The 11267-nt window shown below is 61.2% G+C and overlaps 1 protein-coding gene across 4 annotated transcripts; it reads right to left on the bottom strand.

Moving 5' to 3' along the window:
- Positions 1-7: 7 nt before the first annotated feature.
- On the bottom strand, positions 8-10999 carry KCTD17 (potassium channel tetramerization domain containing 17). Of its 4 annotated transcripts, XM_057741372.1 has the most exons (9): positions 10661-10999; positions 9355-9463; positions 6927-7018; positions 5865-5960; positions 3994-4119; positions 2532-2628; positions 2269-2343; positions 1825-1915; positions 8-913 (listed from the first exon to the last, which is right to left on the bottom strand). In XM_057741372.1, the coding sequence occupies exons 1-9, from the start codon at positions 10901-10903 to the stop codon at positions 844-846; spliced, it is 999 nt and encodes a 332-aa protein (XP_057597355.1). In that variant the 5' UTR covers positions 10904-10999; the 3' UTR covers positions 8-843. The 4 variants fall into 4 exon arrangements, with proteins under 4 accessions (XP_057597355.1, XP_057597352.1, XP_057597354.1 ...); XM_057741369.1 differs by having other exon boundaries at positions 8-2343; XM_057741371.1 differs by lacking the exons at positions 1825-1915; positions 2269-2343; positions 2532-2628 and having other exon boundaries at positions 10661-10994.
- Between the last annotated feature and the right edge of the window lie 268 nt (positions 11000-11267).

An 11267-nucleotide genomic window follows, 5' to 3' on the forward strand; every position in this document is an offset into this window, starting at 1 on the left:
CAGGCTGGCTGTTTCTTCGGGTTTTATTACATGTGCTTTCTCAGACACAGCTGAGAAGCAAGTACCCAGCCTGGGAGGCCGTAAACACAGGAGGGGTCCCTTGCTCAGCCCCTGCCACTCCCAGACTCTGCCGTGGACAGAGGGAGGAGTATCCCCCTTTCCCTTGTCACCAGTTCCTGAGTGGCCCCGCTGCTCCTTCTGAACCAATGCCTGCCTCCCTCCTGGCCAGGGCACTCTGCGCCCAGCAGTCCAGATGGCGGGGGCGGAGGTGGGATGGGGGTGCGGATGGGAGCAGCCTGGTGAAGGCCGAGTCACACATCCCCTCCTTCCGACAGGGCCAACCCCCACACCCTTCATCCCCCACCCATCCCTCAGTCTCCATCTGGGGCCAGGCAGGTCCAAGTCTGGGCTTTACACGCTGCCTCCCCCCACCCCGAGGGCTTTTGGGGCCCTTGCTTCTCTGGGTAACCTCACAACAACCCTGTGAGGTAGGCAGGGCAGGACGTGAACCCATTTGACAGACAGGGAGACTAAGGCTCAGGGAGCTGATGTGACTGGGCTGGGGGGAGCGTATCTGCCATGCAGCTGGGGCACCTGGGGGAGGGGACGTAGAGGCCTGGGAGACACAGCTGGACAGCGCCACACTTTGGCCACTGGCAGGTGGCTCTGCCCAGGGGTCCCAGGGCCCACCTCAGGCCTTGCAAGGTCCCAGAGGGCCCCTGCCTGGCCTCCGGAGGCAGGGGTAAATCACAGCCCTGCAGGTGTAGACACAGGTGACAGGGAGGAGAGCTCTTCCTCCGCCTCGGGCCAGGGCCCCACCCCATGGTACAAAAATAAAGGATTTCAGAACAGAACCCCAAGTCCCTGGAGGCGATCTGGGGCCTCACATCCGGGTGCCTCTGGCTTGTAACAGCTAGAAAATAAGAGGGGGCAGGGGGATGGGGTGGGGGGTGGTTAGAACACCGGGAGGGGTATGAGAGGGTGGGGCCAGTGAGGAGGGGGTAGTGCAGGGCCAGGAGAAGGGCAGAGAGGAGATTGAGATGGAGGGAGGGCGGGGTGGGGGAGAGAGAGAGAGAGAAAGAGTCAGGTGAGTCACGAGGTCTTTCTGGGAGGAAGGAGTGGGGCTGAGGCCCAGAAAAAGTGGATTCAGAGCTGAGGAGGAGGGGGAGCAGGGAGGGGACCCAGCTCGCCCGTCTGGGAGCCCCATGCCCCATCTTGGGCTGGGTGGTGGCTGCCTAGGAAGCCATGTTCTGCCAAGACTCTGGCCGGGGGGTCAAGGCCAAGAGAGGCTGGTGACCACTGACTCAGGCAAGAGGTCACAGAGAGCAGCTGTCCGTCCTCGTTATAGAGGCAACTGTGGCCCAGAGAGAGACAGTGATTTGCCCAAGGTCACACAGCAGGCAGACAAGATCAAGTGGGGGCTTGCGGGCAGGGCTTTTTCGGCCACAGCCCAATCCTTAGCCAGCTGACTCCTCTGGCTGACTGCTCTGGCTGACTCCTCCCAGGCCAAGGGAATCCAAGTGTGACCTGTCCTTCCCACCCTCGCAGAAACAGGGAACCCAGTGCCACGAGGCTGTGGTGCAAGAGCTCCTGGGTGTGCAGGGATGAGGTCAGGGCGCCTGGCTTCCGTTTCCCTTCCCTCCTTCCCAGCACGGCTCTGGTGCTGGCAGACAGGTCTCAGAGCCTGACACCCAAGGCCAAGGCAGGCTGAGAAACTTGGGTGAGGAGAGAAAATCAGTCGGAAGTTCGGCTCAAGTTCAAGGAGGGAGAGATGAGCGCCCTCCTGGCTTCCGCCCCTCCCTCCAGCTCCGCCAAGCTACAAACCAGGCATGGCAGCTCTGGGGGTGGGCGAGGGGCCCAGGAGACGCCCTCACTGCAAGCGCAGCCTCAGGTCTGAGGGGGTGCAGACGGGAACCTGCAAGGAGGAAACGTGAGGAGGAGGCACAGAGGTGAGGCGCTGGAGCAAGGCGGCCCAGCCTCAGACGTGCCCGGCAGGGTCGGCGGACACTGAGGAGGTACAGCTGCGCCCCTCCTCCCCGGGCTGGGAGGCGAGAGGTACCAGCAGGGGTGCAGGAGGCGGCAGGCGGGATGCTCTGGGATGCGGGGCCGGGGCGCCTGGGTGGAGGGCGCAGGAGGCTGGGACCAGGGCAGCCCTGGGATGGAGGTGTGAGCAGGCAGAGAGGAAACCCGGACAGGGGCAGAGAGGGAAGAGGCAGGGTGTAGATGAGATCCAGGAGGAAGAAGAGGTGGATGAAGATGAGGCAGGACCTCCAGCGGGAAGCGGAGGAGGAGGAGGCGGTGGTGGGAGGGAGAAAAGGTTAGCGGAATCCTGAGATGACTGGGCTGCAAAGAGAAAGTGAGAGAAGGGATGGTTATGCAGGTGAGGTGCCAGGCACACGGCTGAGCTAACCCTGGTGGGCCCACCCCCCGGCCATCCCCAGGACCCCAGGATCTGCAGCTGGTTCCAGCAGGGAGCAGGCGGGAGGCGCCGGCTTTCATTAGCAATCATTCTCCTCGGGGGTTGGCTGCACCTTTCTCCTGTGTATCTGCCTCCACCTGCACCTGTGCCACCTCCACCTCCACCTCCTCCTCCTGCTGCTGCTCCTCCTCCAGCTGCTCCTCCGCGCTCTGTGGACCAGCCGGCGGACCCAGGGAAGAAAGAGCGCACAACTAACGAGGGGGCCAGGGCCTGCTGGCGGCTGTCCCCACGGGCCCCCAGCTCAGGGCGAAGGGGATGGGCCAGACGAAGGAGGACCTCCAGGGAAGGGGAGGGCTACAGCCACAGAAGCTGGGGCATCCTGTTGGGTCCCCTGGGAAGCCTGGGAGGGGCCTGGGGGAACCAGCGGAGGGTGGGGTCCTGCCGAGGATGTGCACGGAATCGGCCTGGCTGCTATGACAGGGAGCAAGGCTGGGTGAGGGGTGGGAGAGGAAGGGGGTGGGTGTGTGGCTGGGGTATCCCTGAGGGGTGCGTGAGAAGGCCTCATTTTAGTAGAAATGAGGCCAGGGAAGGCCCAGGGCAGGCACTAGCCAGATCTGAGATGCCGGCACCGAGCTCTGGCATCCCCGGTCCCGAGGTCTCTCCCAGAGAGGCAGGAACGGCAGGCTCACCCTGCACCCGTGCACGGCCACGCCAGCCACTGGCCCCGATGGGGGTGGGTTGGGCAGGGGAAGTCTCAGCACAGGGAGGCGGACGGACAGACGGGAAGCGGAGCTCCTAAGTCTCCAGCACACAGGGACAGGCTCCTAGAAGGAGCAGTCTCCCTTCTTCCCAGCCTGGCTAGCTGCCTGCCCCACGGGTCCTACCAAAGGCCCCCGAGGCTTCCGATTAGCTCTGGGTCCAGGGTGGCAGGACCTCCGATCAGGCCCCTCCCCCCAGCCAGCTGATGCCGCCTCGGGGGCCAGGGCAGAACACAAGGCTGGACCCTGAGGGCTCCAGGCGACCCCTGCTGCCGAGTCCCAGGAGGGAGCCTGCGGGAGGGGCAGGATGAATGGATTCGGCTTCCCTGTCCCAGCCCAGGCCCCTGGGAAATAAACTGGCCCTTTGGATCCCAGAATTTCTAGGCTGGTGGTCCACCCCTCGCACTTCTCTGAGAACACAACCAAGGTGCCCAGAGGGGGCAGGACTTGTCCAAGGTCACACACAGGGCTCACACCACGCCCAGATGCCTAGTCCAGTGCACTCTCCTTTTGCCATGCTGCCCCATGGCCACCATGTGACCACCATCCAAGTGGCATCTAAGTCCACTCTTGCCATGCCCTGGGGATAATTCCATCTCCCCCCAGCCTGGGCCTGGGTAACCGGCATGAGCAGGTAGGACAGTGGGTGGCGTGGGATGGATGGCATTGGCTGTGAGCAGGGGCTCAGGCGTGTGCAGCGGGAGGGAGAAAGAAGAAGCACGGATGGCCAGGTGGAGGGCAGCGAGGGGAGGGAGGAAAGGCGGGGAGGCTGAAGTCATGGGGGGCGGTGGGGGCAGGGAGGAGTGGAGGGCTCACCTTGGTTTTGCGGCTGGACTCGGAGCTCAGCCCGTGCGGGGAGCTGTAGAGCTCCTTGGACACCACACACAGGAACTCTGCCTGGTCCTCGCTGCCATAGTTGTAGGAGGAGCCGATGTTCACCAGCTGGAGGGGCGGAGCATGGGAAGAAAATGATAGGTGGGGTTGGGAGGGCCGGAGGGGAGGGGGCGTAGACATTGGCACTTGTCAAGATACCAACTGTGCCCTGATCTTGCTGTTCTGTTCAGGCCCATCCCTGGGTTTCCAGAGGACACCTCTGGCCCAGAGTCAGAGTCCTCTCCCCATCCCCCACCTATGCCTCTGGTCTACTTCCAGGGCAGCCTCCCCACATGGCTTGGCTGGACCTGATCCTTAGAGGAAGACAGTTATCACTGCTGTTCCTCCCCCACCCAGCCTAGTCCCAGATCTAGTAGGCCACTTCCCAAAAGCAAGCAGAGGCCTGTAATGGGCAGGCTGTGCTCCTCTGTCCTGGATGTGGCTGAGGCAGCCCCAGAACCAGGCTGCAGGACGGGGTCCGCGTGACCTGGCTGAGCCCCATAGCATATTCTGTTCACTCTTGGAAGCAGAGGTAGAACAGATTGCCAGTTCCTTAGGCCAGTGGTTCCTGACATGCTTGCTCAGCCTTTAAGAGCCCATGCGATTGCCAAAGATTCCCACAGGTTCTCAAGAGTGGCCCCGCCTTCGTTCTGCGGTCCCTAAAATAACCACACCTGCAGGGCCCCTTCTGTCTGGTAAAGGCCCTGCACGTGAGGGGTCTCCTTTGGCCCCCAGGAACCCTCATTCTGCAGACAGAGAGGAAAAATCCGCCCCTTTGGCAGATGAGGTTTGGAGAGGTGGTGAAGACCCACAGCCAGGAAGAGTGGAACAGGATTTGAATCCAGGACCCCCGAGTCCTCTCTGGGGTCCTGTAGACTTAAATGCTTCTAGTAATTCATAGGACTCTAGCTAACTCCAATGTTTTGAGGCCTACCCTGGGCTAGGGACTTTATCCACGGTCTTTCTAATCTACACAACATTCCTGCAAAGGAAGCACTACTGGCCCATGTCACAGATTAGGAAACTGAGGCCCAGAGAGATATGACTTGCTGAAGGTCACACAGCAATGTCAGTGGTGAGGCCTAAATGCGAATCCAGGCTTCCGGCTCCTGGACTGGGCTTGTTCCTTCAACCTGCCTGGCCATCCTGGGGAGTCTGGCCTTCTTCTCGCTTCTTCAACCTCCAGGTGCAAGGGAGCTTGTGTGGGTAAAGGGTAGCCAACCCTTCCCCTTCTCTAAGGGCAAGTTTGACCTTGGGTTCACTTGCTGGCTCTGAGCCTCCAGAAACCTGAGAGAGGTGTGACGTCAGCTGCATTACTAGGGCAACACTGTTTATGATAAAAATCTCTCCTGGTTGGCAAGCTGCATCGGGACTGGGAGGAAGTACAGGTCACCATAAATACCTTACGGAAAGCCACTGCTCTGGGCTCCCCTGAAGGTGGCAATGCTTGGAACTGGGCGTGTCCCTTGCAGGGACCTGGAATCTATGCCTGTGGAATTGTTACAAGAGGTGTGGCCCCAAGGGGACCTCTGTTGTCCTATGTGGATCTTATCTCCTCACACCAGAGCTGTCACTTGGGGGCCAGAGCCTCACACTACGGTGTAGACCACTACCCGGGTGCTGGGAGGACTCCCCTAAAGAGGATTCCCCGGAGAGGTGGGGCTTCCCTCCTCTCTCCTTCCTGGTCAGTCTGCTGCTCAGTGTGGCCTCTCTTAATCTTACTTATTCGGATTGAAGAAGACCCGTGGGTGGGGGCTGCGGGAAGGGAGGGGCCTGCTTTGCCTGGAGGAGTGGCCCCTGCATGCCCAGCCCACCTGCTCGAAGCGCCAGCCGTCGGACATGGTGGAGACCATCTGCGTGAGCTCCTCCTCCTGACACTGCAGCACGCGGTACACGTGCTTGGGCGGGACCTGCAGGCGGAGGGGTGACATGGAGCGCAGCTGTGGGGGTGCCAGGCACCCCTGGGCTGGGAGGAGCACCTGCTCTCCCCCTACCATCTACCCCTAAGAAGGACAGAAGGGGGTGACGGGTGGGGTGGAAAGATGAGAGCCATGTTCCGAGTACCTACTATGTGCCAGGCACTCGACATGCATGGTCTCACTTAATCCCTCTGAAAACCCTAGGAGGTTTGGGATGTCCATGGACGTTCAGAGAGGGTCAGTCACTTGCCCAAGGTCACCCAGCTAAAGAGTAGCAGAGCCAGAATTGGAACACAGGTGATACAAGCGGGAAAGGAGGAGGGGCTTAGGGGACACCCTGGGTCGGTAACTGAGGCAGGCCCTCCGTGAGACACAGGGCATCCCCTCTTCAATCTCCTGGGGCTGGGAGACGGTGCCTCACTGCCCATCTCCCACCCTCCACCACGACTCCCCCAGGGTGGACAGAGAATCTCTCCAGCTCCTCCTGTAGACTGGCCACTTAGGCCCAGGGTCCAAGCTCAGGAATGCCCGCTCCAGAATCTTGCACTGTGACCTCCAGGGGACCACCCGAGCCCATGAAGTGGACGATGTAACAATCCCACACTGCCTCCTACAGGGCCCCCTGTACCTCCACAATGACCCCTCTTCGCCTGTGAGGAAGGGAAGGGTGGGCAGTTCCCAGCACCTCTGTACTCCGCAAGAGGAAATCAAGGTCCAGAGAGGGGCGTGAGGGGCCCAAGGTCACACAGCAAACAGAGCTGCGGCAGGGACAGAACCCAGCATCCGTCTCCCAGTCTGGGGCTTTGCTGAGCAGTCTGGGAGCCGGACAACCAGCCCTCCCCTCACAGGCGAGCTCGGCCTCCCCAAGGAAACCTAGTTCTGCCCCTCCCAACCTTCCTCCTGCCCGCCTCCCCCTCTCCCCACCACGCTGCCCAGCTGCCCCACAGCCGCCCCGACCTGTGTGACGGTATAATCCTTCTCCTCCATCCGGTCCTTGATGATGCGGATCAGCGGGCCGATGTTGTAAAACTCCGCTTCCTCCAGGACCCCTGGCACAGACAGAGCAGCACCGCCCGTCACTCCCACCGCCCCGGTGCCCCAGTCCCTTGTCCCCTCCCCCTCCGCCCCTGCCGCAGTCACACGAGGGTGAAGAGCCTCTGAGTTCAGGGGTCGGGCAGGAGGGAAAATATCTTTCCTTGGGTCCCACACTCTCTGTAGTGGGGAGAGCGCTGCCACTCAGCCACGCTACATCCCTGCTGTGCTGAGTGCGGCGACCCAGGGACACCTGCCAGGCCCCTAGTCTGGGGGCGGCTCCAGGGCTGTCCAGAGGCGGCAGGCCCATGGGGACTGGGCCCTAGGATGCCACCGTGAGAAGCGGCTTGGCTGGCCCCCGATCACGTGCTCCCATGTATGAAGCACACGCTAAGTGCCAGGCACCGGGCTGGGCACGTCACACTCTTCACTGCAGTTCATTCTCAGCACGAGGAGCAGGTACTTCCATCACCCCCAGTGAACAAAGCGGGAAACTGAGGACCAGGCAAAGCTGCAGCTGTGCAAGGCCACATACCTGGCACGTGCAGAGCCGGGGCACACACGCTCATTCCTCTGCCTCAGAGCCCACTAAATGCACCATCTTTGTGCACGTGCATCTCCCCGACCACCACCCTTTACAGTTTGCAAAGCCCCTCTGGGCTCACCACAAGCCCCAGGGTCACGGAGGGAACAGGCATTACTGTTCCCATACAGCGAACGGGGCTGAGAGTCTCAGAGACTGAGCGAGTCCCCTCTCCAGGGAAGGGGACAGCCCTCAGCCTTTGGACTCCCCTAAGTTCCTGTGGGGCAGGGACACTTCTGGTCCTTTCCATGATTGGCCTCTGGGCTCCCCGGGGATAGGGCCCACGTCTGATGTCCCTGGAGCCCACACCCACCTAATACAGAGGAGGCAGTCAGTGAGTGCTACTGCCAGGATGCCCCCCGTGGCACCCTGCAGATGACAGTCAGTGAACTCTGCATCACGGGTCCTCGGTGCCAGGCACCACGCTCAGGGATGCCATGTATTAGCTCCTTTTATCCTCATAGCAGCTTAGCAAGGTGGGTGCTACTGTCACCTTGTTTTGCACAGATGCACGCATGGAGGCACAGAGGGACAAGTGACTTTCCAGGTGTCACCTGGTCAGTTTCCTCCTGGATCCCCTGGTCCCTTGGATGGGGGACCTAGCCCTGTCTAAAGGTGCTGAGAGTGCCAGGGCTTGACAAGCCCAGAACCTGTAAACAGGTGTTGGCTGTGACGCTGGTGTGTTTACCTCCCCTTGCCATGGGACCTACTCTTGGCCCAGGCCACACCCATGGTACCTGCTCCCCCTGGGGGCTGCAGGGAAGCTGTGGGGCTCCGCAGAGCTGATGCCTACAGCGGGCTCTGATTCTGAAGCCAGGGCCCTCTGGGTAGCCACCTGGCTTCTAGATCACCATGTCCCACAAGGGTCAGCAGGGAAGACCGTGGGCCCGAGTGAGGAGGGAGGGGCTGTGCTAGACACGTACAGGGTACCAGCCCCGGGACGCATGATGTCTGTTTTCCCAGAACATGTCCCTAATGGAGATCACCGCCCCCACTGTATATACACAAGTGGAGACTCAGAAAGAAGAAGTGACATGTCCACGCTGGCCTGGCTGGGTCAGCTGACCCTGAGTCACACCCTGCCTGCCCTAAGGAAACGTGGACTTGGCACCCCTGCTCCTGGCTGGGGCTCTGCCAAGATGCCGCTCTTCCAGGCATGGCTTCCCCACTGTCCTCTGGGCCTGAAAGTGGGCATCTACAGGGCCTCAGCCACCCAGGCCTGGGAAGGACCAAACCCCTGCTGGATAGCAGGCTCCACCTCCCCTGTCTCCACCCACAACCGGCACTGTGCTGCAGAGGCTGCCGGATTTGGGGGAAGAGTCACCTGCTCCACCCACCTGCTGACTGTGGGCCCTATCAGGCATCTGAGATACCCCATCACCCAGAGAAAGAGAGCCATACCTCTTCCCATGGCCATCTCCACCCACAACTGGCTTCCCAGGAGGCCAGGGGAAAGGGCATCCCTGCCCACAGCGGAGGCTGCTGGCCTCACTGGCTCCCTCTATCCTCTGCCTCCGTGTTTCTGTCACCTCCCCAGTAGCACCCAGTGGAAGCATGGGCCAGTCACCTGGACAGAGCCCCTAGGTTCAGCCTGGGTACAGGCTTTGGGTTTCAGTCCTGTCAGGGATGAGAAGAAGTGGGAAACATGGAAGAAAGCAGATGTCCCCTCCAGATGGGAGAAATGGCTTTGGACCTCCACGGAAGGCCCTGGAAAGCTGCAGAGGACAGGGCTAGGATGGGGGCCCCGGCCCGTCTCCTCGACCCACTCACCCTCCTCAGCCATGTCCTTGTCCAGCACCAGCTTGCCATGCCGGAGGAAGTTGAGGATGGGCCCGAAGTAGGTGGGGTCCCGGTCGATGAGGTAGGCCCCAGTCTCATCCTACAAAGGCGAGGAGCACAGGCAGGGAGAGAAGAGTGAGCCCCCCTCCCCTGCCAACCCTGCACATAGCCCCTCACTTCAGTCCCAGTAAAGGATCAGAGGGAGGGTGGGAGGGGGTGGAGTGTCGGCTCTTCCCCAGAACAGACACGGAGTGGCATGTTGGAGTAAAGAGGCTTTGGGGTCAGATCCTAGGTTCAAATCCTGCCTCTGCCTTTTCCTGACTGTGTGACCTTGGGCCAGTGATTTGGCCTCTCTGAGCCTCCCTCCTCTCCCCCATAACTAGGGAGCATTGTGAGCATCCAGTGAGGTCTGAGTGGCACCTAACCCAGGGCTCAGGGAGTGTCCCTCTTAGAGGCTGTTCCCTGAAGCCAGCCCTACATTGTCTCCACGAGACCCCCAGTCATTCTGGGGATGTTTACGAGTTTCCAAAGGAGCCGCTATCTCATTGGATACCCTCAGCCTGCAGGGAGGCAGAGCGGGCCTCGGTACACCTCTACAGAGGGAAAACGGACACATCACCAGGTGAGGGGACTTGCCCAAGGTCACAGCATCAGCAGGTCAGGAAATGGGAGAGAGGGGGCCTTAGAAGTCATAACCAGGCCAGCCCCCTGGGGTTACAGATAGGAGACTGAGCCTGGAGGAGGGAAGGGTTTGACCCAAGGTCATGCAGGCAGTTTGCAGCAGAGCCAAGATGGGAACCCAGAAATGGTGCCCCAGGCCAGTGCTCCTCCCTAATGAAGCCCAGCTCGGAAAGCACCTTGGGATTTCTCCACCCAGCTCCCTGTACCCCTAGGCCACCCACACCCCAAAGGGCGGGGAGAAGCAGACTCAGTAACTCCTGTAGTGCAGGAGTCCAGTTTGGGCAAGAGAGAATGCCCTAGGTGTCTGTCCTTCGCAGAGCCCCAAAGGAGGGGGAGAGTCCCCATCCCTCAGCCTCCTGGGTTGGGAGCCCAGGGCAGCGCTCAAAAGCTCCAAATGGCCGCAGCCTGGCGTTGTCCTGTTGCCACGGCAATGGGCACATCCCTCACTCTCCGATCCATTTCCTTCTCCCCTCCTCCGGCCAGTTCTTCCCGCCTCCAGCTCTTCGGAAACAGACCCAGCCGGGTTTCCAGCCCCGCGGGCGGGCCGGGCTGGACAACCAGATTCCAGCGAGCGAAGGATCCCTAGCCCGACGGCCTCCCACCCCGCGGGCCTCACCCGGTCGGACTGCAGCTCTTCCCCCTGGCACAGGCGGCTGAGGAAGGACTTCTGCTCACGGCACAGCGTCTGCCGGGTGGTCAGGAACACCGTGCCCCCCACGTTGAGCCGCACCCACTTGCCCCAGCCGCCCGTCCCCGCCGGCGGCGCTGCCTCGCCGGCCTCCATCCTCATCGCTCTTCCCAGAGTCTGCATCCTCCGGGCTAGGCGGCTGGAGGCGGGCAGGTACCGCGCGCCGAGCATGCCGGGAGCTGTAGTCCGTGCCGCCCCGGGGTGGGTGCGGCCGGAGAGGGGGTGAGCACCCGCGGGCGCCCACGACCCTGCCTTCCCCAGCCCCGCCCTTCTTTGCCCTTCCTGGGAGGCCTACAAACGGGGGTCTCTTAAAGAAGCCCTTTAGCCCAGTTACTCTGTGTTTGGGGAAGGTCAAGTTCGAGGTCATTGGGAAAATAGTGAGTGATACCCCAAATCAGCACTCCTCCCATTTGGTCTCCACGTTGTTTTCCCTTTGTCCAGTTTGGGTTATCAAACAACTGACAGGGGAAGAAACTTCTCCCTCTCCAAATTTCCATAGCATTTACCTGTGTCTGTTTTCTAATATTCTTTCATT

The sequence above is a fragment of the Hippopotamus amphibius genome, chromosome 7 (genome assembly GCF_030028045.1).
Source record: "Hippopotamus amphibius kiboko isolate mHipAmp2 chromosome 7, mHipAmp2.hap2, whole genome shotgun sequence".
Taxonomy (NCBI): domain Eukaryota; kingdom Metazoa; phylum Chordata; class Mammalia; order Artiodactyla; family Hippopotamidae; genus Hippopotamus; species Hippopotamus amphibius.

Bases quoted from the DNA above. Each gene is read 5' to 3' on its own strand.
- KCTD17 (XM_057741369.1), bottom strand. From the start codon at position 10,903: ATGCTCGGCGCGCGGTACCTGCCCGCCTCCAGCCGCCTAGCCCGGAGG. The intron at 7,019-9,354 runs GTGAGTGGGTCG...TGTCTGTGCCAG, and splicing joins CAAGGACATGGCTGAGGAGG to GGGTCCTGGAGGAAGCGGAG. The intron at 2,344-2,531 runs GTGCAGCCAACC...TTCTCTTTGCAG, and splicing joins GGCAGATACACAGGAGAAAG to CCCAGTCATCTCAGGATTCC.